At 51.3% G+C, this 27,149-nt stretch overlaps 9 protein-coding genes across 9 annotated transcripts; 4 read left to right on the top strand and 5 right to left on the bottom strand.

The window, feature by feature from the left end:
* Window positions 1-48: 48 nt before the first annotated feature.
* BKA67DRAFT_521876 (Endonuclease/exonuclease/phosphatase) lies at window positions 49-3,708 on the bottom strand (the record flags this gene model as incomplete). Its single annotated transcript, XM_046098321.1, has 2 exons — window positions 49-160; window positions 218-3,708. The coding sequence occupies 2 exons, from the start codon at window positions 3,706-3,708 to the stop codon at window positions 49-51; spliced, it is 3,603 nt and encodes a 1,200-aa protein (XP_045955426.1).
* Window positions 3,709-5,100: 1,392 nt separating this feature from the next.
* Window positions 5,101-5,867, top strand: BKA67DRAFT_576289 (uncharacterized protein). The gene is made up of 2 exons (XM_046103560.1): window positions 5,101-5,202; window positions 5,263-5,867. The coding sequence occupies exon 2, from the start codon at window positions 5,336-5,338 to the stop codon at window positions 5,675-5,677; it is 342 nt and encodes a 113-aa protein (XP_045955425.1). The 5' UTR covers window positions 5,101-5,202; window positions 5,263-5,335; the 3' UTR covers window positions 5,678-5,867.
* A 396-nt stretch (window positions 5,868-6,263) lies between these two features.
* Window positions 6,264-6,678, top strand: BKA67DRAFT_661858 (uncharacterized protein; the record flags this gene model as incomplete). Its single annotated transcript, XM_046107895.1, has 2 exons — window positions 6,264-6,495; window positions 6,617-6,678. The coding sequence occupies 2 exons, from the start codon at window positions 6,264-6,266 to the stop codon at window positions 6,676-6,678; spliced, it is 294 nt and encodes a 97-aa protein (XP_045955424.1).
* A 732-nt stretch (window positions 6,679-7,410) lies between these two features.
* On the bottom strand, window positions 7,411-9,535 carry BKA67DRAFT_538925 (stretch-activated Ca2+-permeable channel component-domain-containing protein; the record flags this gene model as incomplete). The annotated part of the gene is made up of 2 exons (XM_046100549.1): window positions 7,411-8,114; window positions 8,284-9,535. The coding sequence occupies 2 exons, from the start codon at window positions 9,533-9,535 to the stop codon at window positions 7,411-7,413; spliced, it is 1,956 nt and encodes a 651-aa protein (XP_045955423.1).
* A 1,063-nt stretch (window positions 9,536-10,598) lies between these two features.
* Window positions 10,599-11,411, bottom strand: BKA67DRAFT_661856 (TB2/DP1, HVA22 family-domain-containing protein; the record flags this gene model as incomplete). The annotated part of the gene is made up of 5 exons (XM_046107894.1): window positions 10,599-10,719; window positions 10,777-10,872; window positions 10,949-10,974; window positions 11,036-11,251; window positions 11,361-11,411. The coding sequence occupies 5 exons, from the start codon at window positions 11,409-11,411 to the stop codon at window positions 10,599-10,601; spliced, it is 510 nt and encodes a 169-aa protein (XP_045955422.1).
* A 1,967-nt stretch (window positions 11,412-13,378) lies between these two features.
* On the top strand, window positions 13,379-15,854 carry BKA67DRAFT_538923 (uncharacterized protein; the record flags this gene model as incomplete). Its single annotated transcript, XM_046100548.1, has 2 exons — window positions 13,379-14,292; window positions 14,351-15,854. The coding sequence occupies 2 exons, from the start codon at window positions 13,379-13,381 to the stop codon at window positions 15,852-15,854; spliced, it is 2,418 nt and encodes an 805-aa protein (XP_045955421.1).
* Window positions 15,855-16,850: 996 nt separating this feature from the next.
* On the bottom strand, window positions 16,851-18,048 carry BKA67DRAFT_576279 (uncharacterized protein). The gene has a single exon (XM_046103559.1). The coding sequence runs from the start codon at window positions 17,963-17,965 to the stop codon at window positions 16,937-16,939; it is 1,029 nt and encodes a 342-aa protein (XP_045955420.1). The 5' UTR covers window positions 17,966-18,048; the 3' UTR covers window positions 16,851-16,936.
* Window positions 18,049-19,409: 1,361 nt separating this feature from the next.
* BKA67DRAFT_538921 (kinase-like domain-containing protein) lies at window positions 19,410-20,713 on the top strand (the record flags this gene model as incomplete). Its single annotated transcript, XM_046100547.1, has 4 exons — window positions 19,410-19,674; window positions 19,724-20,016; window positions 20,068-20,227; window positions 20,637-20,713. The coding sequence occupies 4 exons, from the start codon at window positions 19,410-19,412 to the stop codon at window positions 20,711-20,713; spliced, it is 795 nt and encodes a 264-aa protein (XP_045955419.1).
* A 1,716-nt stretch (window positions 20,714-22,429) lies between these two features.
* On the bottom strand, window positions 22,430-26,960 carry BKA67DRAFT_522094 (P-loop containing nucleoside triphosphate hydrolase protein; the record flags this gene model as incomplete). Its single annotated transcript, XM_046098344.1, has 3 exons — window positions 22,430-24,773; window positions 24,825-26,488; window positions 26,547-26,960. The coding sequence occupies 3 exons, from the start codon at window positions 26,958-26,960 to the stop codon at window positions 22,430-22,432; spliced, it is 4,422 nt and encodes a 1,473-aa protein (XP_045955418.1).
* Window positions 26,961-27,149: the final 189 nt, after the last annotated feature.

Genomic DNA, 27,149 nt, shown 5'->3' with positions numbered 1-27,149 from the left:
CTCTGGTGTCGGCTGGGATTCTGTTGTGCCGTTTGCGACAGCAGCCCCCTAGGCCGCAACTCGACTCGGACTTCGCGACAACTTCCTACTGGCCTTGTCGCGAATGATCTGCGTACTTGTTGCTGCATCGTATCCAATTATATGCATGAGATAGAGTAGCCTGTTTGTAATAGATTAATAAAGATGCACCAAAGCGATAAGCCAGAAATTGACTCACTTTTCTTCGTTCGCCTCCTTCTCCTTCAGATCTTCGAAGCGCGCCTGGCAGTCCGCCCAAGTCATGGCTCGTTTCTTGGGGGAGACGGTCTTGATCGTAAACTTGAAGCGGCCGGATACAGGCCTGTGATCAGACACCCGTACCTCGTGTCGCCTATAGTCAAGTTGTTGAATCCTGCCATCGCCGCGGTGAAGGAGGCGATCACACCAAGCGGGAGAGCGTTTCTTCTCGCTGGAGTCGTAGTTATCAGTCCCTACATCATACTTGTAGGTGGGTGCGAATTGGATAGGCATCTCTTCGAAAGCCCTCAGTTTGAACGCAGGGTTTCGCCGCTTGGCAACAAGCAGTTGATCTCTGTCGAGCAGCTTGGCTAGATTGTTGGACTTTACGGCGGCGACTACTGTATCTCGAGACATTGTGTCTATTCGATAGTTTAGATCGCCATTGAGCAGGCAGATTTCGTGGTCCATAATCATGGTGCCATCACCCCCACCAATGTAGCTGTCTACGCGAACATTAGGATCTGGTTCGACCGGCAGTATACTGCCCTCCATGATTGCTGCAATATCGTTGTGACGGCTGTTTGCATGTTGTTGGCCGGCTGCCAAGTGGCAGTTGATGAAGCACATCGATGTATCGTCCAGCATAAACTTGACGACGATTGCGCCTTTGTTTCCATGTAAACCGCCCATACCACGCTTGACGTCTGCGCTGCTCAAGTTCCGAATTCGATCCCGAATTGTTGATTTGACAAATATACACGTGAACAAGCCAACCAGAGTGGAAGTATGGAGGAGGTGGTACAGGCAGTCAGCCGGCATGAAATCGTCTAGGCTTCTTGCCAAGAAATCGCGCCAGTCTCGGTATTGGTGACTCATTCGTTCTTGATCCGTTACGGCATCCTTCTTTTTCGACTTGAACAACCTTTTTGCCGTTGCTGTCTTGTCCTCCAGATCAACCAACTCCTGGAAACCGAAGATAAGAATTTCCGGCGAATCGCTCGACCGCAGTAGATTCTGGATGAAGACAGAGTCCTGGTCGGAATATCTGAGACTGTTGGGCGTAGAAGCACCTGCGTTCCATGTCATGACCATTGCCTTTATATCCTCAAAGTCGCAATAGTGGTTGTCCAGTCGTTTCATCTCGCTTTCAAGGTAGTCTTCCTGTAGCATACCATCCCATGACCTCACCAGGTTGTCGGCGCCCAATGAGACGACTTGTAGACGATCCAGCCTGTAACAGCTTGCTTGATCGGTATGAATCTTGACCACGGGGTTGTTATGAGCCTGCCAGTCCTTCTTTACGATCCATGGCGATTGGTCGATATCGTACACACAGATTTTACCGGTGTTATAGCCTGCCCACAACTGCCGTCCTACCCCTGCGAGGCAGCTGATCTTGTATGTGCTGATACTCAGCACACTGATACAGGAGAAATCATGCTGAGACCATATGCTGACTTTACCATCAGCATGACCGAAATACACCTTATCCTTCTGCGACTTAACCAGGGCGCCCGACGTGACTTCCGATGCGCCTTCTGCGATCATGGGACGCATGAGTACTTGAACTTGCGTCCTACCATCAAGGGTGGGCGCAAAAACCCGAATCTCCTTTCCTGTCGCATGCCAGATTTCATCCCCCACCAACATAGAAAAGGAGTGTCCTCTTGGCAGACGGAAGGTTTGGTGTGGAGGGTTGTTCAGGTTTGGTAAACCGTCACTATCTGGTCCCCACACATGTAGTGTGCCAGACTCGTCTAATGTCCACATTTCGTTGTAATGCCTATAAATTTTGACGATTTCGCTCCGTCCATGGGCTATCGATTTATTGCCGACAATGCTTTGTGTTCCGATATCAGCTTCCATCACCTCTCCAAGATTATTACCAATCCAAATACGCGCCCCTTCCTCATCTACGTGGAGGCCACATTTGAAGGCAACGGCAGTCGCCTTGACGCCTTCACCGTGGGCAAAACTCGTGAGCAACTCGCCGTCAAGCAAACTCCAGACTCGTGTAAGCGGCCCACTAGTGCATACGTATTGCCCGCAAACGTCGAATATTCGCGTGTCATACTTTGTAGAAATTTCGTGTATGCCTTTCTTGGTGAAAGGTGGCCGTCTGTTGATTCGGGAAGCATCGGGAAACTGCGTTGTTCCTTGAGCTGTGGTGGTGGTAGGTACGGAGGCCAGTATTTCAGTAGTCCGTGTACCAGTTTCTGCCACCGGACCTACCCTTTTTGGCGGGACCCGGAACTCCTGAGGCGTTCGATCTGATGTTCTATCGACCGTCATCGATCTTCCGTGAGTTCGAGTTGGAGGAGGGGCGAACTGTGGTGTTGTTTGTGTGGTAGGCGTCGACACTACCCGCTTAGGCTCTGATGGCGAAGGACGATGTTCCGGGATGGTGGCAACTGATGTTACCACGCCTAGTCGCGGTGGACGTGGAGGAGGCGGCATTGACCCCGAGAGTATCTTTGCGGGCTGCGTAATCATCACAGACTGTGGCCGAGACGGCAGAGCTGGAGCTGCCGGCTCTGCTGCGGCTGGAATGGTGACTCCCCTTCCATAACCATTAAGCTCCCTCTTACCAATGCCAGCAACGGTGTTATTTCTGGTTACACCAGAAGGTATCCTTGGTGGTGGAGGTTTCGACAAGGGCCGTTCTGAGGGGCGGTCTGGGAGCGCGGGCGGCGGCGGCGGCGGTGGTTCCTCACGGCCAGGACTGCTGGGCGGGCTGCTAAAGGGCGAGACCTCAGGAACAGCCGCGCGAGGCGGTTCAAAGCGATGCGCGTCTAGACTGAGCAACTGTGACAACCGATTACCAGGCTTCTCTGCGCGATTGATAGGTGGAGGCACCGGTGGCGGTCCCCTTGCGTCCCGGTCCCTCTTCAATTCTCCAGAACGCCTCGGCGGAGGCGGCGATGGGGGACCTGAAGTCGCGGAAAGCCTCGGCGACCGGCGCGGCTCAAACACCGGTGTGTGAGGCCGACTGGGGATCTTGAACGAGCGCGGAGACGAGGTCGTGGGGGTACCAGGAGCTTTTGTCGGATCCACGTTGAGCTGCCGCGCTTCCAGGATAGGGGCAGCGTTCGTAGCTCTGCCCTTCGGGGGCGACTGAGGAGGGTCAATGAAGACTGCCGGTGGCGGCGGGCCCCTCAATGGTCGCGGGCTGAGCGGAGGAGGATTCGTCCTTTGAAGCGCAGAACTTGCACCTGTCTCCGACCGAGGTATTTGCAGTCCCATAGGCTTGATGCCTGCTCTTACGCCTGGCTTCCCTTCTCTCTCCGGGGTGACTGCTCGTACAGGCCTCGTGTCGGGCACTGGGGGCGGCTTCGGCCCTGGGGAGACATTCCGCGGCGGCACTGGAGATGGTGTAGATGTCGAGCTCGAATCTTCGCTCGTCTTGCCCATGTTCTCCCATCGAGCCCTCAGCGACGACACGGGCTTGAGTGAGGTGCTGTCGGGCCTGTCGTCGCCTTGGCCGTCCATGATTGGTGGTATTCTGATGGTATATGTGTTGATGGTGGGGTTGGAGGCTCTATTCCCATTGTACCCCTCGTGGTGAGAATGAGCGGACGGTTCATCGAACCAAGTAGGACAAAAGCAAAGTTGCCATGCAGTGCAAGCGAGTGTCGGGCTTCGGGCGCAAGGTATTTTGCGGTGCTGATTTAGTTCGTGTACGGGAGAGGGAGTCGTCAGCGACTAGGAGGCTGAGCCACGAGGCTCCTCTAATGAGCGATCGTACTCTAACTTTGGTCAACAAGGGCGGGGCAGGAAAGGATGCTTGCAGAGCGGGTGCTCAGGGTGGTGCACAAAGGGGAAGGGGGGATTCTATAGCTGCTGCAAGAGGTGGATTGGATTTCTGCGGAATCATGAATAACAGCGGTAGACTCTGTTGGAACTGTGTTGTCTGGCACAAGACAAAAAGAGCTGGATGAGCTAAGTAACCTAGACAGTCTACATACCCAGGGCACAAAATAAGGGACAGACGAGCCCTGGGAGGTTCAACTCGAGTTTAGGGGTACGTTCCGGTCTACGGTTAGGTCGTTACTCGAGTTAGTCTTGTTTAGTTTTGATGCGTAAGAGTTGTACAGTCCCTGAAGCAACGAGCGCAAGGCCAATCTCAAGTCTAATCGCGCTTTAAATTGCTTGGCGTCCTTAAAACAGCTTTACCGCATGGAAGTCCAACAGTCAAACGCAGATCTCGGCCAGGGGGTCGAATAGCGCATTGTCAATCAGGTTTGTTTTGAGCCGCTGCCTGTCCGGGAGTCCTATGTAACTACATGCACAATGTAAAATTAGGTTTACCCATCAGACGAGACGCCATGGCATGATTCGGGCTTTCTCTCCTTCCTGAATGACATCCAAACCCCACGACGGAGGGGGCCTCGCAGCTACATGGTAAACAAGATGCTCTTGTATCGGCAATCGACATTAGGCTGTCAGTGTCGGGCACAAGCGTGACGTAGTTCCCAATCTTTCAATGGACCCCCAGTGTCAAATGTGACCATGACCGTGGCCCTCGCCCGTGGTGTGGGGCCGGCAAGTCAGCTCAAGGGCGGCCCTAGCGCCTCCTCAGTTGCAGTCGCACTCCCAGAGTCCCAGTCCCGACAGCGGGCATTTTTCGTGCCAGATGTTGCCGTTGCCGTTACGCTAAACGCGAAAGGGCTGCTAAGCTATCGAAAGATCATACGAGATGTCCAAGTAGCGCAGCTTGCAACAGTGGCTATCGGCGGGAGAGAGAAAAAAAAAAGAGAGAGACAAAAGTTTCCAATAACGGATCGCAACTCTCATCACATTTGCCATAAGTAAACCTTCAATTGAATCATCACCGCAGACATTGAGATTCCTTCCTTTACGAACGCCAAAACTTTATCGAACACCCCAAACAAAATGAACACTGTAAGTAGCCGCAGCGAGCGCCGGCCTCTCTCAGCTGCAATCAACCAGCTAGCTAACTCGCAATCAGGTTCGATCATTCTGGTACGTTAACCATCGACATCCCCTCCGCTCGAGCGTTGACTAACTCGGAAACTTACAAAGGCTAGGATGGGGCTCCCTCTGCGTTGGTAAGGCGACACCCAGTCCGGACTGTTTGTTGCGGACAAAGACTGACATGACCGTAGCCGGCGGAGGTGCCTACTATTTCGCCAAGAAGCAGATCAACGCCGACCGAGCCCAGCGTCTTGAGGAGTCGCGGAGGAAGAGACACATGATCGACTCTCTCGAGTACTCGGACAACGTTCCCAGCAAGCCCGGTTCCTCGTCGACCATGGGCTCTGCACCCGCCGGCACATCGCCGCGGACTGACCCATCCGGATCGCCCAGCCAGGAGGCCAGCAACGACCCGGCCCCGACGAGGCACGCGCCTTCGACGGAGGGAGAAAGGGTGTTCGAAAAGAGCAAATATGAGAGCAGCACGCCGTTCAAGAGTCAGAAGGGGGACCGGTTCTCGTAGATCCTCCTCCCCCCTATCTGGCGCATGTACAATAACGATGAGGAGTGATTTATGTAGACTCTGGACCGACGACGGCTAGAGTATCTACTGTACATATTTGGTTCATGAACTCGAGACGCAAGCTTTTATCAGACGCTGAAGATTGGTATTGATCTCTTAGTATAGTTGCTACTACACTTTGCGCCGCCACTAGTCCTTCGTGTTCCTCTCTCGTGCGCCTGCAGAACCTCTTGCTCATCTGAAGCCCGTGATTGAGCGTAGATACAATACTTCCAAGCTATTGCCTATGCACCTTGATAATAAACCCCCCTTTTCATTGCCTTGCTCGCTTCCGCGGCCCCATATATGACTTGGACGTCATTGACGCATTCCCCGAAGCTGTCTCGAGCTAGAGTGGGGCAAAGGTGCACTAACCTTAGCTCTCTCCTACGTTTGCTTCGCCGTCCAGCGCGCGTCAAACGTCCCCTGTGAATTGAATTCTACTGCACATGCACACTCCCAAGCGAGACGCCTGACCAAACAGCACTCCCCCGGTTCCCGAGAGCGTATCCAACAAACAGCCATCACCATATATCACCCGAGAACGATGAACCGCCTGACGCCCTTTTTGCGCCCCGCGGTCCTGCGCCGCAGCAGCCCCCGGGCCCGCCGCCGCTACGCGGTAGACACCAAGCTGCCCTCGCAGCAGCAGCCGAGCTTCTACAAGACCTTTAGCCGGCCCATCTTCAAGGTGGCGCTGATGGCCATCTTCACGTACCAGCTGGCGTACTACGGCTGGACCAGGCTGGAGTCGGACGAGATCAGGGCGGATGCTGCTGGTATGTCATTCTCCCGGAAAGATGGAAAAGGGGGGGTTGCGACAAAAGGGGAGAGAGAGAGAGACAGAGAGAGTGAGAACAAAGAGAGTAGGTGGGGCTAATGAAGCGTGAGTGCGTATAGCTACGATTTCGGACCTGGAAAAGCGGATCGAAGGGCTCGAGCAGGCAAAGGGGAAGAAATGAAAACACAACCAAAGCTTTCATTTTTCAGAGCTGGGTTGATGTGAAGCTCTACAAACAGCGCAGAAAAATCTCGGGGCGAGAGCCACAAAAGGGGGGCTCCTGCGTCGTACACTGCAATAGGCTTCGCACAACGTGAAAGAAGCTCGGCCGGATATGCGTCGATACTGAAGACCAGTAGGTTTTACGCTTCAAAGACCGAAATGCTACGGGTCTCGCACGAACAACATTGAAAAAGAAGGCATTTTAGACGACATGGCACCCGAGGCATGCCACAGTCCGATTTTACAGCAGGGTAGATGGCTCATAACGGTTACAGTGGCATCTACGACCAGAAGGGGCAGCCGCGATACGAGACAGGAAGACCAAGGTCGCAGCCGAGCGTTGTGTGGATGGATATGTGTTGGCAAGAATTTGTACTCCTGTTACAAAACAGGAAAGATCTATTACCCAGCAGGCTGCCCGAAGACCGCTGAGTCGAGGCCAAAGAACAACCCCAGTGGCCATCTTGCCCAGCACTCATCCATGAATTATATATAACCTCAGATGGTGGTCCTTATCGAAATGAATTCCAAAAGTTCAACGCCAACATGACCCCTGTTCCTCGCAGCAGTGCAAATTATAAAAAGGATGTAGTTGTTCCCACCATGTAAACCACGGGCGCTCTAATCCCAGCAGCTCGTGAGCAACTTGACATTCTGACCCGCCTCAGCAAGCAGAAACAATGAAATGTCCTCATGATAGCAGCAACCCAGCAAGGATGCAGACGAACACGGCAGTCGAAGAAAGTGCCGCCGACGCCGACGCTGCGGATTTGTAATGCGCCGATCCAGGGTAGTTGCATGTAACGTTCGACGTGCTATTACTCTCCCTCTGCCTCGTGCCATAGCTGGTGTCGAACGCGGTCATGCCGGGCAGCGGACACGCGAAGCCCAGAGCGGCGGGACAGCTCTGCACGAGGGAATAGCAGAGGTCGTCACAGGGCAGGACCTCCTTGTAGGGGCCAGGCTGCACCTTCTCGTCGATATTCGGCACCCGCGAGGAATTAAAAGCGACCATGTTGCCGTACTGCTCTATGATGGACGGCTCCACGGAGGTCCCGTCGGGGAACTTGGCCATGATGTTGCGCATCTGGAGGAAGTCGTCCGGGTTGGAGAAGTCCTCGCAGCGCGGGATGGCCACGGAGCACACCCAGTTCTTGTAGGCGCTCTTGCAGTCGTCACACGTCTTGGCCAGGGAGTACTTTGAAGTGTTTGCGACGTCGCACTGGATCTGCATCATGGCTTTGCTGAAGTTGTCGTACATTTCTTTGGCATAGTTGTCGTAGAAATCCTTGAGGTCTTGGATCTTTTCGCCGCCGTATTTCTGCTCGTTGCCAGGAACGGAATAGGCTGTTTGGTCGCAGAACGTGAGGTTGGAGATTACCATGCATGTGTCGGCTAAGAAAGATTATTATTAGCACTTACTGCTGGTAGGTGATATAGAAGAGAAGAAAAAGGAGAAGAAAAAGGAGAAGAAGGAGGAGAAGAAGAAGGAGAAGAAGATGGAGAAGAAGAAGGAGAAGAAGAAGGAGAAGAAGAAGAATAGAAAGAAGGAAGAAAAACTTACTGGACTTGGTATCAAATTCAGTTTGTCGAAAGACGACACCGCCACCTCCTGCAACATTGTCCCTCGTGCTCAAGGAGCCAGTGTCGGGTTCTTGCACTAAGATGGCCTCATAAATCGAACTCTTGTTCAGCCCGGTGATGAAGAACTCCTGCTTGGTGACATTTCCCTCTCCTCTTCTCGTCAACCCTGTCGACAACATATTTGTGGGCAGGGTCGATTTGCTGCCTCCAATCGCCGCGTACTCCTTCAGGCCGCAATACGAGTTGCGCACACCATTGACGGTCACGTCGCCTTGCGGGAACGCAAACATGGTGTAGGGCGCTCTCGACAGTATCACGGCAGAGCTGTTGGTCAAGTTTCCCGTCATCAACAATGCCGCGCCTGCATCGCTGTCCACCCAGACCAGATCCGGATCGCTGGTCTCATCGTAGGTATGATACGACTGATCAACAGACGCAGCAACGTCTACGTTGTAAAGATACGACGTAAACCATTCGGAAACATTAGGCGCCGTGACGGTAAAGTAGACGTCGTCTGTGAAGGTAGTGTTGTACATGACAGCTCCTTCCTTGAAGACAACCGTCTTCTGCTCATCAGGCGGCGCCCCTGGACCGGGTGAATCGTTCTTTGTCGAGGTCGAGACGTACAGCGTGAGCTGCGGCGGATCCATGGCCGTCGAGTTCGCCTCTGGCCTGTCTGGCTGCAAGCATGTATTTGCTGATATCCACAAGGTCTTCGTCGCCCTTGGTCTCAACTCAGCGACCTCCTCTCCATTCTCGTCGTCCTCCAGTGCATCCGGACCCTGTGTTCCGTCCGTCCTCTTGCGTAACTCCGAGACTCCTGAGTGGTCGGCTTCTCTGCCGGAGATGGAAGCGACCTCAAATACAAACGCAACCGACGTGCCCTCGTTCAGGTTCAGGTTGCGCTTCTCGTTATTCGTCAAACTCGTGACGCCCGCAAGCGCTTTTCCTATAATACTCCTGTCGAACAGCCCAAAATCGGGCTCGTATGTGGGACTCCTCAACTCGAGTGTCTCGTCTTCCTCCTCCCTCCCCTCCTTCCCCTCCTCCTTCTCCTCCTCTCTCTCTTCATCCATGAAAGCCCATGCATCTACAACATCGCTACCGCGGTCGAAGGCTATCTCCGCTGCCAGTGCGAATTGTGGTGGAAATAGGAATACGTAGATGACGAATATGACGAACGAGGCAGCTATCGAGGCGACTAGTCGCGACTGCAAAGGACTGAGCTGCATCTCTTCTGTGATAGGCGCGACCGCCCCGAGGGGCAGTCAGACTCAAGACGGGACTTGGAGGGAAGATCGAGGGGCAGCGGTTTGCGCTTGGTTGGAATCAAGAGTTGTTGAGATTCGATCTCCGTATTCCGGCCTGGTTGTTGCGCTTGATTCCCCAGCTCTTTTTCTCTGTGGTTAATTCGCAAGGTCCCTTTCAGTTTTGGCAAAGGCGAGGTTCAATGTCGCATGTCATTAGTTATCGAGTCATCAGAACGTTTCAAGTTATTCGTTGGGTTTCACCAGCCTGGATGGATCACTTTGGCGGCGCTGATCTCCCGGCAAACGCGCCCTGACACGCGGTAGCACCGCCACGCTAGCACTAATGTCAGGGACCAAGTTTGCCTCTGGACACTACCGTGCCTGCCATGGTACGCCGTATACCTAACAACACTTCACTAACCTTAGGTAAAATGACACTTTAACACTTCACTAGGTTAGCACGGAATATACCCCCGTTTGAAATGACCCATCATGAAAATTGAACCAAGTCAAAAGCGTCCTTAGTTGAAATTCTAAGAAGGATATATGTGGACGAAATACTGAGAAGCGGACACATGAACCTTCCGAGCGTGCCCCGGACCTGCGCTCACCACCTCATATTGACTAACCTAGCTCGCTGACTGGCTTAGGGAGTGAATTGTCCACGTGATGATTTGTATCAGATATGTGAACATGCATATCACAGTGGTATAACGATCCCCTGGGGCAACTTTTGCATGACTTTCATTTTCAATAGGAAACTGGTAACCAGTGGAAAATAAGTGTACACAAAAGAATCTCTATTAATCCTGCCGAAAACCTTGATCCCTATAGTCGCGTGTGAATTCACACACCCAACACCATGAGAGAAGCGGCATAACATTCGTTCTATCGATAGCATTCCTGCCAACTTAGACATTCATGATTTTTGATCGTAAACCATCAAACCATCTAGTCGGTGAAACGGACGGCGAGTTGCGCAAGCACAATCTCTTGTACTTATGATGCTTGCACAACCGAGTAGCAGTACTCACCAGAGAACCGCTTACTGGTTCTTGCCAAAAGAATCGGCCTTGGCGCGGAGGTTGGCAGCGGTGGTGCCGGACTCGGAGAAGTAGCGGCCGAAGGCTGGCTGGAAGAAGGATCGGAAGACGAGCTGGGCACCACTAGTCGAGGGTGTCAGAGTGTCGGCAAGAGCGAAACAGTGCAATGTGAGTACTTACCTGAAAGTGGGGAGTCCGAGCCACAGGAGGAAGACAAACTTGAAAGTGTAGTAGAAGGGGAACCAGTACACGACACTGATCAAGCTCTCAACGACGCTGCGAAGAAGGGTTAGGACATGCTATTATGTATGATTGTATGGTCTGGCCGAAGCAGGGCCTCTTTTTAACGTACGTGAGGAATGCGAAAACGACCCAGTACTACGTATTATCATTAGCACCACAAGATCATATGCTCTGATGATGGTTGTTGATAACATACTGTGAGCCATTGTGTGTCATCAGTCTTGCTGGCAGTGAACAAAGCCTGCAGGGAGAAGTAGCCGGGGATGACGAAGCCGGCGAAGTTGGTCAAGAGCTGACCGCCCAAGTTGAAGACGATGAAAAAGAAGTAGAGTGTAGCCAGGCCAATGACGGCGTAGACCTTGGGCACCGAAGTCTGTTTCTCAAGGTTGTTGAGGGTCGGGTACTTGGAAAGCTACAATCATGTCGGATTAGTCCCGAGGGTCTTTGGTAAAGGGCACGCGGCGGCGACAGCGACAGCGACGGCGACAGCACCCGAGATTAGGGGCTTATGGCAAACGCACCTCCTTGTCGAGCGACGTGACGTAGTGCTGAACACGATCTTGGGCAGACATTTTGGCGACGTATCAATATAGGGATGACGATAATAAACGTTTGTCTTGGGTATAATCAGACAGTAAGTATTGGTTTCGGGTGGGGGAAATCGTTCTCGACGGTGATGTCAAGCTGAGCTGGGAAACTTAGGGTTAGCTCATGTTTGGGCCACCTATGCTATTATAGACTAAGTCACCCAAGCAGCACGGCAGGGAAGGGAAGTGCCGTCCGTGACGCTCGAGTTAGGTTGGAGCTTAACATTAACATACTTGACTTTTTGTGCAGCAGAAATTTCACGTTGTGAGCACGCGATAGTGTTGAGTTAGGGAACTTTGGCGACGTTCTGACAGATGCCAATTCTTGGGTTGTGGGAGGTGAAGAGGGTCGGCGGGTCGGGGGGGTTGAGCTGGAGCAATGATGACACAGCTGCAGTCGCAAGCACTGGCAGTGACAGGCCTTCCGGCAAGTGATGGAGCAATTGACGGGAATGGAGATGAGGGATGAGGGTGCGGACTGGTGGGGGGGGAGGGTGTCCACACGTCATCCGATGCTGCTGCTACATACGTATGTATGTACGGAGTGCTGCAGTACGTAGCGGGCAAAACAGTCAGACAGATTCCAGTTCACGCACGGTCAGGCCAACTTCAACTTCACTTCCGACGAGATGATACAAAATACGTGTTCTTTCGCTGCTGTCATTTCGAGGAGCCTTCTCGGAGCACTTTCTCTCTCGTCACCCGTCTTGCGGCACGGCAGATTCTTTACGACTGCGCCGTGCTAGCATGTGCATTATCTGCATTCCTCTCGTAGTAAAGCTTGGCAAAGATATCCATGTGCCCACTTAGACTCGCATGTTCTTGCTCATGCTGATATTGTTGGAGTTGTTGGTGCTGGTGCTAATGGATGTGCTGAAGTGCAAATGTTGCAAAATGGAGTGTTTTGTACCAGACGCACGAGGATGCAGAAGAGGGTGTCAGCTTAAGAGAATGCGTCATGTGCACAACTTGTTTTGTTATGAAAACAACCACAAGAAATTCACCCCGCTTCTGCTAAATAAATACTGTACATAATAAGCATTACATAGTGGGCACGAACTTGTGTAAGCCAAAAGTCAGGTGCAGATGCAAGCTGGCCCGTGCACAGGTATATGAAGAACAGCGGGATAACAGTTCTTGGGTCGGACCAATGGACTGCATCCGAGTAACAGATGAGCGTTTCGTCTATACTCGAAGCCGATCACAACATTGATCTTGATGAACGTCTGCGTGTCCGCAAAACATGCAGTTTTCCATCTTATCGATGCAGAAGCCTTGGTCGCGCAGTTTATTCCAGTACTTGAGGCGGGCCTTGGCAGCAATAAGATTGTCCCGCATTTGTGTCCTGAGACAACCAATCAGCGAGAGGAGCAACCCCCCAGCCGCGAACCTTCAAAGTCCACGCCTCCAGCACGCATCCAAAACATTCAGCAGCACCCCAGCCCAGATTTTGGTGTCGGGGCAACCAAAGCTTTCGTTTACTTCGGGCCCCATTTGTGTTTTCTCCATTCTCTGCAAAACCATAACGACACCAATTGCGCCAGTTTTGGGGTTGGCACTGACCACAACATCGCGACCGCAACCCAAGCACGCTCCATTGCACATGTCCTCCTGCTTCTCCGTCGCATACGTCGTACATGCTGTATTCCTTTCCCTTCCTTTCCACCACTCTTTTCCCCGTTGCTTATTCGCCTTTCCCGACGCGGCCGGGGCCGAGGCCACTGTTTACAGTTTGAGTAGCGTCCGACTGCATCTTTCCCTCAGGCCTTCCATATTGGTAAACACGGCACACCACCAATAAGCTATGGACTCAGGTGCGACTCCTTTCTGTGCACCATCACCATCGCCATCCACCGCACTGCTTCCTTGCAAAACACCTTTCGTCTCTCTCGTCGTGCTTGGCAGCTGATCTTTTCGTGTTAGTAGAGTCCCAACCTCTTGAGGCCGGCGCAATGCCCGCGCACAACCACCAGATTCACCCTCGAAACAGAGCACCCTCGAGGGCTTCGACCGCTTCCATGCATAGCACCGCCACACAGCAGAATCTCGACCAAAGCTTTGCTGTTTCCCATCACAATTCCTTTCCCGAACAATGGCCTACGAATCCCCACCCTCACGGCCATGGCCATGTTCAACAACACAGAGACATGGCCATGTCCGCACACCAGATGCCGGCTGACGATATCATGCTACGGTCTGGCTCGCAGATGCATCCCGCTCAGTCATTTGCCATGGACTCCAGCATGCAGTCGGCCGTCGGGCATCCTATGGCATACCCCCAACATGCTGTTCTGCAGCACCACGGACTGCCTGCAGACTCTTTCGGCGCGAGTGCCAGTTTCACCGAGGATAGCCAGATGATGGAGCGTGGAGACGACGAGGACGGAGATTCGCTCGCTGGTGCCTTGGCAAATCCCAAGCCCTCCAACAAGACCAGTGCCAACAATGAGCATGAGATGCGTCAACTGTTTAGAGCGAACAAGCATCGGTCCTTGCAGGAGGTGGCCACTGAATTGCACGGAAACGAAAGAGGCCCCAACTCGGAACGTACGCGACAGGTCTTTGCTATGCTTTGGATCAACCAAGTTTGCTCAACTGGGAAGGGCTCCGTCCCGAGAGGACGCGTCTATGCCAACTATGCCTCGAGATGCGCCACGGAAAGAACCACTGTTCTGAATCCCGCCAGTTTTGGAAAGCTGGTTCGAGTGCTCTTTCCAGGTTTGAGGACGCGTCGGCTTGGTGTTCGTGGAGAGTCAAAGTATCATTACGTCAATTTTACGTTGGCTGATGAAGGTCCGGAAAACCCTGAGTCTGTTCCCACCGCTCTTGCCTTCCCAGATGCCGCAAGCTTTTCGCAGAGCGCACAGTAAGTTGTTCTCAAAACCCAACCTGCTGATGAAATGCAAGTCGCTGACTATGTATAGTTTTTCCAAATCCCAGTCCCCTGCTATGAATGCGCCCAAGGCAGTCTTGCCATCACCAGAGCTCCCATTGCAGCCTGACGCTACTCCAGCATCGCGCTCAGGAGACAACAGAGCTCATAGTTTCTACAACTTGCCGGATGTAGCAAGTATCGATCAGGTGCAGTCCACAGCTGCGAAGACGATTCTACGCATGTCCTTCACACCCCCAAGCGAGGATGCACTATCTGATGCGCTCATCCTACCCAAGATTGAGCCTTACCTGCCTGACAACACCGACCCAGATGCCGCAATGTCATTGACGGCACTTTACCGTAGCCACTGCACATCACTTGTCGAATGCATTCGGTACTGCCGAGAGAAGACTTTCTTCCATCTGTACACATCATTCCAAGGTACTCTCACGATGCCGGTGCAAAAGCTTTTCTCCAATCTCAATGTTGCACTCTGGATAGAGCAATGTGACTTCGTCTTGTATCAAAGAATGATGCACATCATCTCGAACCTCACTTTGCAGGTTGTCCCCAAGCCGGTTCTGGATACCCTGCGCAATATCTCGGAAAGGCTTGTGCTTCACATCCGCGAATCATTCCAAGGTCAACCTCGACATGTCATTCAGGCCAAGGAGGCACCTGCTTCGATCTTTGCAGCACTCATCGATCGAGCCCTTCGCGTAAACCTGACTGCACATGCGGCAGCTAACATGCTCGCCAACCCAGCAAACCGAGACCAGATGTATATCGATTGGATCACCATGGTTCGCATACGCAAGGTCGCCGAAGTGGTACCTACACGGGGTATGGACGACCTTGTACTCCTGTTGTTGGGCGAGATTCGTGATCTACTAGATCCTAAAAATGTTCCCTGGGACATCGAATGCCAGACGCTATATGGCGATGTGGCTACACGAAGCGGCAGGGTATCTCAGACTGATGATTTGGGCGTCGATAGTGGAGCAAACACGCTCGATCGCTGGGTAGGCTTCCTGCAAGGATTGCACACCCGGTTCCCCTATGCCACGGCGGAAGATGTTGTTTCTTGTGTTCAGCGGGTAGGAACCGCAGTGATGCGGGATCTAACCATAGCCCAAGGCAAGAGCTTCGGTTCGTGGTGGGTTACGAAATGCTGGGTGGATGAGATGATTGCTTTTCTTGCAGAACAGGGTGGCTTCATGAAGCTCACGTCGTCGTCTCCGCGCACAGTGAGCCCTCAGAGTGCCTCAATCCCGGCGCAAATTCCGAGTCGACAGAATTCTCAGGCCATCCATCGCAGTCCAGAATACGGCTCCCTACCGAAACCACATGCGCCCCAGGCAAACCGCGCGCCTTTCCCCATACAAGTGGATACTCATACCCGCGACTCGCTTGGTCTTCCGATCAACCCCGACGACAGCGGTATTGGCATGCGCACTCCTGAGGAAGATTTGCCCATGGATAAGTTCGAGTTGCCTCAGAATCATGGACACGACATGCAGAGCTTCAACCTGGAACCGGATTATGTCCAATAGGATGGACAAGCTGAGACTTCTATAGGTCCTTCTTAGTGCCTTTTTTCTTCACTTCTTCGTCTATTGTATATAGGCAAGCGATCCCGTGCGGGAAGACGTTGGGACTTGTCCCTGCACGGGATCCACGACACGTCGGAGTTGACACAAGAGCCTGGAGCGACGTGACACGACGAAACGAACGGATGACAGCATGAATTACACAATAATACAGGGAATACGACGGATGATATAACAGCATGGTGGCTGAGTTGGTCATTGGCTTCTCTCTAGACCGAAGCATTTTGTTTTTTTTTCCACCTTCTTCCCTTCGGCGGTTGTATAAATGGTATGTAATTTATAGGGGTACGTCCGAAGGGGCCCCAGGGGGTTGCGGTGTTATGGCAATCGTTTTTGTTTTTTGTTTTGTTTTGTTTTACAGGGAAAAGAGAGAACCGAAGGTGTAGTTGCAAGTCAACCCAGCTATACCCACATTGCGCTGGTGGTACGATACACCTAGGCGGTAAAGGAAAAGGGAAGCCGAAGAATTGGCGACTTCGGGCTATGTGATTTGGACACATTACGGGCCAGGATATAACGGCTATTTCGTCGTCATGGTTCTTCATTGATACCTTGGTAGTACTTGTTTTTAGCGATTTCTGGCCATCTTTGTTGTAGGAGAGGAGAAGTGGCAGATGCCAGAGAACAGGGCCTCTCTGGAGATGGACTACTATGTCCTGATGATGATTTGGGTAGATGACGAATCTACTGATGACTTTTCCGAACCTGCCTGGGCTTCGTCCAATTGCTCGATTTCTGAAGTGACCCGTATGAATCTGTCATCACCAATAATAAAGTCAGGTCATATGTTTCGAGTTTCACCAATTCGCATAGATTCCCATATCTACCGTGTGGCTTTGACAGTGAGAGCCATTCCACGTTTTCAATGGCCAAACACAACAATATCAAGCAGTCGCCAGTTCATATGTTGGCCGTTCATAAACTGAGTGGGTCACCGTTCCCCAACTCATCAATATTTGTCCTATAAAATATGGGAGGTTTCTAAGGTGAGTTTGTGTGTCAAGCCGTGACTGCTAGTCCGCAAATCATACTCTCCTTGGGTTCAGTTTCGGTTGGGAAACTGCGTCAGGTATTGCGGAAGACCAAAACCCATATTTTCCACGAAGCTGTTCAGCCTCATGTGCCCATGACCAAAAGTCAGGATTAGCCTGAGCACCGCTATATTTTACTACGGACTGGCCCGTCTTTTCATCACAAGCATTAACCAAGTCACGAAACTCATCCCGTTCCGACAGAGGTCTTATGTGCCTGTCAAAGATTTCGAACGAACTCTTCGAGTCGTTCTCGGCCCACCATGCATGCACCGTGGCTACGACATACCAAAGTAGCGGTGACAAGCTCTGTTTTCCCTGTTCAATCGGGTCCCAGCCGTTGCAAATAGCGGCAATCAAGTCATCGTGGAATTGTTTCCTGCCTTTATTACGCTCTTTTTCAGCCCGGCGCCGATGCAAGGCAAGATCCCACTTTGTTTTATATTCGTTCTGCATCTGCGGAAAGTCGATGGGGATATGAGTCCCGAAGATGACGTTACTCCTGATATCTTCCCATTGCCACGTCGAGACGATAGCCCGTGATGGGATGCGTTTCCAGATAAGGAACTCGGATTTGTATCTAGTGAAATCGCCTCCCGGGCTAATGTATTCATGAAGGGCCTTCAGGTTGCAGCAGCTCCCGCTTTCAAGAGACCGGGGGTCGATGATCAGTATCCGCACGTTCGGACGATCCTCGGGGTCATCGTGAAAAGAGCACAAGCTCATAACCCATGACAGTGAAGGCGTCACGGAGATGAATGGCGTGGGTACTTTTGAGTCCCTGTTCTCGTGTTGCTTCAAGTATTCTCTAAGCCTCTCATCGCTTGGGAATGACCCCTTCGTTAGGCGGGCGGTGACGTCGCCGTCCAAGGCCATTCTTGGGGTGCCACGGTATACAACGCGGTAGAGAGGCCTTCGTTTATAAATATGGTCGATGGCCCTCCAGACACCACCGTCGTCCACGTGGAGCTTCCCCACTGACGTGGCGAGGGTGCCAACTATGTCTTCGGTAGACATATTCATTGGCCCTCAGTTGTGTATTGCTGCGACTGTATTTTTAATTCTTCTGTCGGTGGCTAAAAGAAATTTGATTTATAAAACCTAGATCAATCTCGTTGTCTATTTTCTGGAAATGATCATTTCGTCAAAGGTTATCTGTCGTATTCCGGTAGTTACTGGAAAGGCCCGTGAGACTATAAGGCAGCCATTGTGTAACATTGGGCTTCGACAAACCCCACCAATCTTCTAGGTATATGCAACTCATGTTGAACTCTTCGGTGAGAGGTCTGGAGCTGGTTTAGTCATATTCACTTATCATGCGCGACCTCTTATATCAGGATGCCTAGTCCAGATGAAGGCGATATTAGACGTAGCAGGTACGACCGACGGCCAACCAGCGCTTGCTCCCGCATCAATTATATCTAGACCTGATCCCCTGGCCGTCTTTCCGCTCGAATGTGATAGCGGCAATTTCTCAGGAGCCACCCCTGATCGACGAGGAAGGTTTCTGCCTGGACCTCTCGAGCGACGGCATACGATGTTGGGGGTACTACGAGGGCATCCCTGCACAGGCGCGGGGAGGACGGTCCGTAGGACTCCCTGAGCTAAGAGGCAAGTCAATGGTTCTCGGAGAAATAAAAGTACCTAGCCGGTAGTGAAGATGGCGAAATCGCAAGAACTAGTGCTTGGTGGAGATCCATTCGAGCATATCTTAGGTAACTTGTCCTGGAAACAACTCGGTCGAATCACAACTTTCACTGAGGGAGTAGAACTACTGCCGGTTGCAGGTGGGTCTATAACAACTCATCAAGATGGCTGGGACCTTGTAATACGGCTTAAGACGACTTTGAGAGTAACTTTTGTACAATAACTCAAACACGTACGACCATAGTTCTTAGAAAACTCGACATCCCGTCTGCTCTGCCCTAGATAAACTAAGAAGCGCTCGACTTCTTTGGGTAACCTAATGCATGCTGCGATGCGAACACTAACCTGATCGAATCAAAATTCACTGAGTGAAGGGAAGCGGGCTGAGACTAGTCTAGGCCAAAATATGATGATTTGCCTATTGGCCAGCTCATTGAAGCTTGGAACACGTCGTATCACCTTATCGGACGTATTTGTCTGCTACCATAAGGTCAGAACCGACCCCTGCTCGTACCTTTCCAGCAGACGGATTTGAGAAGCTGCCGGCTTTAGGAGCGACTGAGGAGGAAACCATCCCAAATTACAGGGCAGGCCGATTTTATCCCGTGCAGTTGGGTGAGATATTCAAGTCTCGATATCAAGTCGTTGCGAAACTCGGTTTTGGTACAGCATCAACTATCTAGCTCTGCCGGCATCTTCAGTACGGGTCCAAGAATTTGTTTCTTTAGCTTTTTCTATACTAATCGCATCACTTTTAGAAATGGCGAGTTTTTAACCCTGAAGATCTGCACAAGAGAAGATGAGGCAGCGACCGTAAATAATGAAGTCGCCATATCTCGGCATACTGCATCTATTAATGCTGAGCACCTGGAAAGCAGCTCTTGCGTCTAGTGTTGGGCCATTTTCAGATAGATGGTCCACATGGAACGCATCAATGCTTGCTCTTCAACCCACTAGGTGTCAGCTCTACCAAATTTCGAAATTCGTTTCCGGAAAAAGCCTTAGCAAGAAGTTACTACAGCAGACCTTACAACTCGTTCTTCTCGGCCTGGATTTGCTACACCAGGCAGGCGTTATACACAGGGGTATTTCTTCTTTCCCCCTCTGTTAATGTATCAACTGACATTGTTCCAGATATATCACCTAATAACATACTACTACGGGTTCAAGACACATCAGTATTCTCGGAAGTTGAGCAAAACGATATTAAGCGCCCAATTGCACGCAAAATTCTCTCGGATCGTGTTATTTACCTTTCTCATCTATTACCTATCACTTACGGGCCGCCGGTGATTTGTGACTTTGGTGCTGCTAAGATAGGGAGTAGGTTTCACGGAAATGTCATGCCTGGCGTTTACCGCGCTCCAGAAATTATTATGGGCATGGAGTGGGATTCCAAAATAGACATAGGGTCTGTTGGAGTCATTGTTTGTAGCAATATGCCTAATACTACAGACCGAGCTAATATTCCTGTATAGATCTGGGATTTGTTCGAAGGGGGGAGGTTGTTTCGCACGGTGAAAGACGGAAATCTAAATAATGAACAGCACCTAGCCGAAATAGTTTCCCTCATAGGAAACCCACCAAGAAAATTCTTGGAACAAAGCGAGAACTGTCGCCAGTACTGGGACGCTGACGGTAAGTTACGACACGATTCACCACCAACCGCCTGCCACTGATGAAGAATTTGTGGCGTTCACAGGTCACTGGATTGGCACAACGCCGATTCCTAATCAATCGTTTGAGACGCGAAAGACGGCTGAGAGACAAAGATCAAGAGTTGCTCCTTTGTTTCGTGCGCAAGATCCTACGTTGGCTACCAGAAGATAGGCCCTCAGCAAAAGATATATTCGAGGATGATTTTCTGGTACAGCGGTGAGGCACCTCAGGACTCATGTTTTATTATCCTATGGTCCCGCTGTCTTTTCTTGCGCAATTTTTTACCTCCCTTTGGGGATATTTTGGTACATCATTATATACTATAATTTCATCAAAGCATATCAAGGACAGTCATAAATTTTCAAACGACGATAATGTACTGTCCCAGAGAGGGAAATCGGTAGTGCACTCAAGGCATGGCAAATGATTAGGATACAAAAGAGATGGTCGAAACATCAACAATAATTGCGCTCATACGTAAGCAAATGGCACGACATACTCCAGTTTGACATTCCAGCCACTGTGCACCGCAATTCTTCCGTGGACACGTCTCGTACTCTTTTCTCGCGGTTCTTTTTCCGATGGGTTTGAGCTGAGTATACTCAGCGGCCCTCGAGTGATAATACGCGCCCTTTCAAAGTCTAAAATCATGACCTTCCTCGTGTATTCGTTGTAGAGAATGTTGCGCTTCTCTCGTCGCAATGTAGAACCCCTGGAATATGCAATGCTTAGAAGCTCGGATAATATTACCCATGACCACTCTGTTATCGTTCATAAATAAATTGAATGCGTTCAGCGATGTGCTTATGGACTTCACTTGACTCAACGATCTCAATATTTGGAAAACATACACATGATTTCGAAGAACACGAATCAGTAATTTCTATCACGCGTTTGATGGCTATTGACCTGATATGTATGATCTCAGATTCACTGTGAGGTCAGAGAAGACCATGGATGGACAGCGCAAAAAGACGCCGATGAGTGATGAAGGCTTTGCGCTCACTACCAGCGCATTTTTATATGCACTGTTTATGTTGCCCTCGACTTTGTCGAGATGATCAGCCATACCACAAAGTTTGAGGCATTCAAGAACATCTCTAATTAGTCTTGATCATAGACAGCGAGATCTTGAACAACCTTCCCTCCATGCCAATAACAGCTACTAAAGCACATAGATATAGACCTTGGGCTGAGAGTGGTTGAGCATAGAAGTAACCTGCGGATTTGATACTGTCACCTGGTATCGTATCAGGAGTGATCGCGCATGCTCCGACCTTCCGGCATATGGGCACGAACGTCGGGTTCATGAGGAGGAGGCCCTGCGATGCTGCGGCCGGCTGCGCCATCCTTGACTACCTAATTTGGCAACAGGTTGCCAGTCTTTACATGATTGACTAGCCATGGTCTTATAGTATCATTCATGTGGGAAATATTCCAACGGTTACGTACGAGGAGATACACAACACCAGCAAGAACATGCACACAGCTCGCCTCGAACGCACTAGCTAGCACGTCAAGAACGAAGCCCATAACCGAGGCAAAAGACCAGTCCTGCAAGATTTCGAGGAAAAGAAGCCAACCTTTTGGAGGAGAAAAAAACAAGTAAAAGTTCATCGCAATGCAGTAGGTTAGTCGGTAAGCGATACCAAAAGGTTCCGCGCGGGTAACTTGCAAGGATGATGATACTCAAAAACAAACCTCTGACGTGCTCGCCATTACAAATACTCCCAAGATCATGCCACATGATGACCAATCCCCAACGGGAGACCAATGGAGGCTCTCCGTGCCGCTGCCGGACATGTACGCTATCGCGACCACTGGTCTGCCTTGCGGTGACAAAAAAAAGCAATTCCCTTGTTGGTGTCTTATAGGCGCTGCGAATACCAATTTTTATCAGGCTCGCCTTCGTTCACGAAAGTGGCATTGCGCTCAATTGGCTTTTGTGGATTAATTGCATTACTTTAATATGGATAAAGTCTTTGTAGAGACGCCTGTATGACTATGCAGATAAGCAGCCAGCGCCAGAGCGCTTCCTTCCAAATACTGGAGGTATGTATTCCCCAGATTCCCATAAGCAATGCGGCCCGCTCTAAAAGACTTCAGATTTTCCACGGCCTATTTCCACTTTGAATATCTTCGCTCCACGGATGCGATCCAGAGCAAAAACGCCGATTCATCTCACAACTTTTCTTTCCCTTGCACATCACTGGACTCAGCCTCGCCCTCGTCGCTGCTACCGGTGGTAATACCGCTACTCAGCGCATCCCTGGCACCCACGATGTCCTCGATGCGGATTCCACTCCGGTCACACATACTCCTGAAGATACCGCCCTGCCTCCATAGCTCGGCGGGACTGTCGAGCTCGGCAATACGTCCTGCATCCATAACGCAAATGCGGTCGTATCCAACGATGGTGCGAAGTCGATGCGCAATGCACAGCAGCGTCTTGCCACGGAATCCTGTGGCAATGGTGTTTTGAATCTTGTCGTCTGTCTCCATGTCGACACTCGACGTAGCCTCGTCGCACACAATGATCTGGCTACCACGAACTAAAGCACGGGCAAGCGCCATCAACTGGCGTTGACCCAGAGAGAAGTTCAGGCCATCTTCCTCAACGGTGGTGTCGAGGTTGACGCGTGATGGATCCTTGTCGTCGATGGATGCATCGTGGGGTACCAAGTCGGCTTGACGCAGGGCAGACCACAGATCCAGATCGGCGTGTTCGGAGAAGGGGTCGAGGTTTGAGCGTATGGTTCCCCTGAAAAGTGTCGGGTCTTGCGGGATGATGGCCAAGCGGGAACGAAGGTCGTGCAGGCCGATGGTCGAGATATCAAGACCGTCGATCATGATATGTCCGCCCGAGAGCTCGACAAGCCGGAAGAGTGTCGACATGATAGACGATTTGCCGGCGCCCGTTCGTCCGACGATACCGATACGCTCACCTCCGCGAACGTGCATGGTCATGCCCTTGAGTACCAAGGGCAAGTTGGCTCGGTACCTCATTTCGACGTTGTCAAAGATAATCTCTCCCCTCTCCGGCCACGATGGCCGGACCTCGATCGTATGCTCCGGAGCCTCCTCCTCCAGCTTCGTGCCATAATGAATCAGACGCTCTACGGCGTTCATGCCATTTTCCACCTCGGCCAACTGCCGGACCGTGAACTGCAGCATTTGGACAATACCCAGAATATACGAAAGCACGAGACCGCCAATGGAAGGATTGACTGAGAACCGGGATGTGACGACTAGAACACCAGTTGTGAAAACGAGTAGGTTACCGATGAGATCAAGGCGCATGGACAACCACCTCTGATTCGAGTATGTCAAGAAGTATGCCGAGTTCATCTCATCAATCGCATTCCGTAAGTCATTTGTGAAGCGCTGCTTCAGCCCGTATGCACGGATCGTGGCCACACCACTGAGACCCTCGCCGAACTTGGCGAAGACGGTAGAGCGCAGAACGGATTCAAAACGCTTTACCTCACGAGCAGAAGAGCGGTAATATGCGGTAGCCAAGATGAACAAAACGATTAGCGGAACGAGCGCAATGACAAAGTAATAGAAGAAGGCGATGATCAAGGCGAAGACGGAGATGATCATTGCCATCGTGAGGAAGTACATCCTCATGGCATCAGTCAGGTTGTTGTCCATAACATCCACATCTCTCGAGAATCGATTCGTAATACGACCCAAAGGGGTGGTATCGAAGAAAGACATGGGCGCTCTAAGAGTCCTGGTAACTGCTTGTCGGAGCAACGTCTTACTGGCAGTGGTACCAAAGATGGTCAGCAAGATCGAGAAGGCGAACATTAGAAGGGCCTGGACAGTTCCGAGACCTGCGTAAACTCCAATATACACGCCCATAGAGTAACCGAACTTGTTGGAAGTCCACCACGAAAGCCACAGACTGGTCGAGATATTGGCTCCTTGAGAAAGGACAAGAGCCAGGAAGACGAGGGGGGCGCTGAGGACGGTTCCTGTAGCTTTGATGTATTGACCATAGACCGACCATGGTACACTGGACACGGCACGTTCTTCGGCCTGCATCAATCCGGGAGACTTTTTCTTCTTTTTATCCTTCTTGAGCGCCGCAGTCTTATCTTCAGTCACAGCCTCTTCGTCTCCATCCTCTTTCTTCTCCTCCACAGCGGTCGTCTCCATCAGGTGCTGGAAGCCGGCGTGGTCGGCCATGAGGTTCTGGAATGTGTCGATGGCCTGGATCTTGCCACCTTCCATCCAAATGATGCGGTCACAACGGTTCAGTACCCAAAGCTGGTGCGTCGCCAAAATACGGCACTTATCCTTCAGAAGACCTAAGATGGCATTATCAAAGATATGTCGACCAACGTGAGCGTCAACAGCGCTGAGAGGATCATCCATAATCACGATATCGGAATCGAAGTAAATAGCCCGGGCAATATTGAGTCGCTGCTTCTGTCCTCCAGAAATCGTGATACCCCTTTCTCCGATTTCCGTCGCATCGCCATCGGGCAGCATGTTAAGATCAGGCTGTAAGGCGCAACTATCGAGCTGTCAGTATCTACAACAATGGCATTAAACAAAAAGGACTTACGCATTAATGACTTCGTTGTACCAGTCACGATCCAGGTCTTTGCCAAAGGTAATGTTGTCCCTGAGGGTAGCATTCTGAATCCATGCGTACTGCGGACAGAAAGCTCTTGACGCACCAAGAACGACCTCACCAGAAGTTCTTCGCATATCACCAGCGAGTGCAGCCAGGAGGGAAGTTTTACCACTTCCAACGGAACCAATCACGGCCACAAGCTCATTTCTCCCGATTTCAAAATTCAAGTCTTGGATCTTGAAAGGTTCACGTTCCTCCACCAGGGTGCTCGTATCGTCGGAGCCTGGGGTTTCCTGCTTCACTGCTCCTTTCTTGTCGCCCTCTTTGCCGGTAACTGTCTTGTCAGGATCTTGCGTTGGTGTTCGTTCCCAAGTGAAGCTGGCATTAACCACCTCAACAGCATTTACGGCATCGGCCTTGTGTACCGCCTCGTCTTCCTGTTCCTCGGACATCAAGAACTCTTGGGTTCGTCTCAGCGACTCCCACGCATCTACCACCTGGCCAATAACCAGCGGTAGAAGGTTGAGCGGCATTCGAAGACCGTTGAACAAAGCAAGCGAGGAAAAGACCTCGGCTGGTGCGAGGCCGTGGTTCGACAAGGAGTAGGTGATGAACGACAACATGGAGGCGTAAATGGGCAACGACATACTGACGGCGTTGATAGCGTTACGGATGGCGAGGAGAATCTGAATGGCGTGGATTTCCCGTTGACGGATATCCTTTAGTCTTCCCAGAAATGCACTCTCCCAACCAAAGTACTTGACAAAGCGGACCGAGGACAAGATTTCCTGTGTCAAACTGACACGTTGATCAGTAATCTTGTTGATGCCGGAACGCCGCTTGAACAAACTCCTGATAGCCCGAGTGAGCAGGGGAATACCAATAACCAACAGCGCGAAACCAGCCAGCGCACTATACGTCAGGTTGATCAAAAGAAGGACGAGCGTAATCAGACAAATGATTGGGGCGTTCCAGATCAAGTGGAACAACCCCGAGGCTTGGTCGATACGGTAGGTGTCCACGCTCATTAAGTTGACAATTTTTCCGTTACTCCACCCAGTGCCATCACTCTGCGGCTGTCCCTTACCTTTCTTGTCTTTCTTAGGCTTGGATTTGGGCTTTCCACTCTTATCTTTCTCGTCCACATTGTCTTCATTGGCGTTGTCTTTCGGTTTGTCGGTTCCAGCTCTCGCGCGCCCGGAGATGACCATGGACTTTTCGAAGACGACGCTAATGAGAACAGCTCGGACTTGGCCACCAATCATCATACCCCGGTAGATGAAGTGGTTCATTCCCAAACTTTGGCAAACTTGCATTATAGTCACGCCGATAACTAGTCCCATTCCGGCACCAATGTGCGGTGTAGGCTCTCCCCGTTGCTGTGCATTCCATGCGTCTGTGGCGAACTGGATCAGATAACGCAAGGTGAATGGTGACAATACCTGCATGATGGATGCACCGAACTGGCACATGCCGCCGATCCAGAATTCCCAGAAGAAGGTCTCATGAAGCGCCCACAGCAGTGGGTACTTCCCTCCTTCTTTCACCTTCCTGTCGAAAGACTGTCTGAGTCTGTTGGTAAGCACATCCGCAGACCTGTTTGGGTTTATTTTCCATATATCTTTCATATCTAGCTGACGTTTGTAGCCCACCTACGTCTCTGTCAGCAAATTGAGTTCTCGGAAATCGTGTTGGTAGGGCAACACTTACGTCCATAAGCGGCGCCATCCATTGGAAAGTCAGTCTGCTCCAGAACCCGGCATTGTGCTCTCTGGACTCCCCACGCTCCTTTGGTATCGGTGGAATCTTACCCCATCTTAGCGGATTGGGTTGCTTGTACCATGGCTTTGATTTTGGGGGCGCTGAAGTTCCGGTAGTTGTCCGCGATAGCACGCTCGCATCTGTGGCGTGGCTCTGTGTACGCTTGATCTCCTCCCGTTCTGCGCGCTTCTGCGGATGCTCCGCCTGCCGTCTGATCTCATCTTCTGCGTCCTCCGAATCTTCTCCCACCAGTGAGATAGGGCTAGCAGGCTCTGAACTTTTGGGCTCGTTGACTTCAGCCAAGGGGTCGGCTGGCTTGACCTTTTCGTCTTCAATGGCCTCAGCACGGTTTGGGTCTGCCATAGTCTTGACCGACGACGCTCAAGCGCCCTTTGCGCAATGCGCAAGGCTCGCAAAATTCAAGTGCGTGAGTTGTTGTCGTATGTTGATCCTATCTCCCAAGAGATCCAGATGCCACTCGGGCTAGAATGCGAGAAATGCGAGGAATACGAGTAGTGTTCGGGCTTGGCACGCGCGCGCACTCACTCAAGT

The sequence above is a fragment of the Truncatella angustata genome (genome assembly GCF_020726525.1).
Source record: "Truncatella angustata strain MPI-SDFR-AT-0073 chromosome Unknown BKA67scaffold_7, whole genome shotgun sequence".
Lineage (NCBI taxonomy): Eukaryota > Fungi > Ascomycota > Sordariomycetes > Amphisphaeriales > Sporocadaceae > Truncatella > Truncatella angustata.
Note: the sequence above shows the minus strand (reverse complement) of the source record. Positions and strands in the feature narration are given on the sequence as shown.

Coding starts and splice junctions, on each gene's coding strand:
- BKA67DRAFT_576289 (XM_046103560.1), top strand. CDS start 5,336: ATGACCGTAGCCGGCGGAGGTGCCTACTATTTCGCCAAGAAGCAGATC.
- BKA67DRAFT_576279 (XM_046103559.1), bottom strand. CDS start 17,965: ATGAATATGTCTACCGAAGACATAGTTGGCACCCTCGCCACGTCAGTG.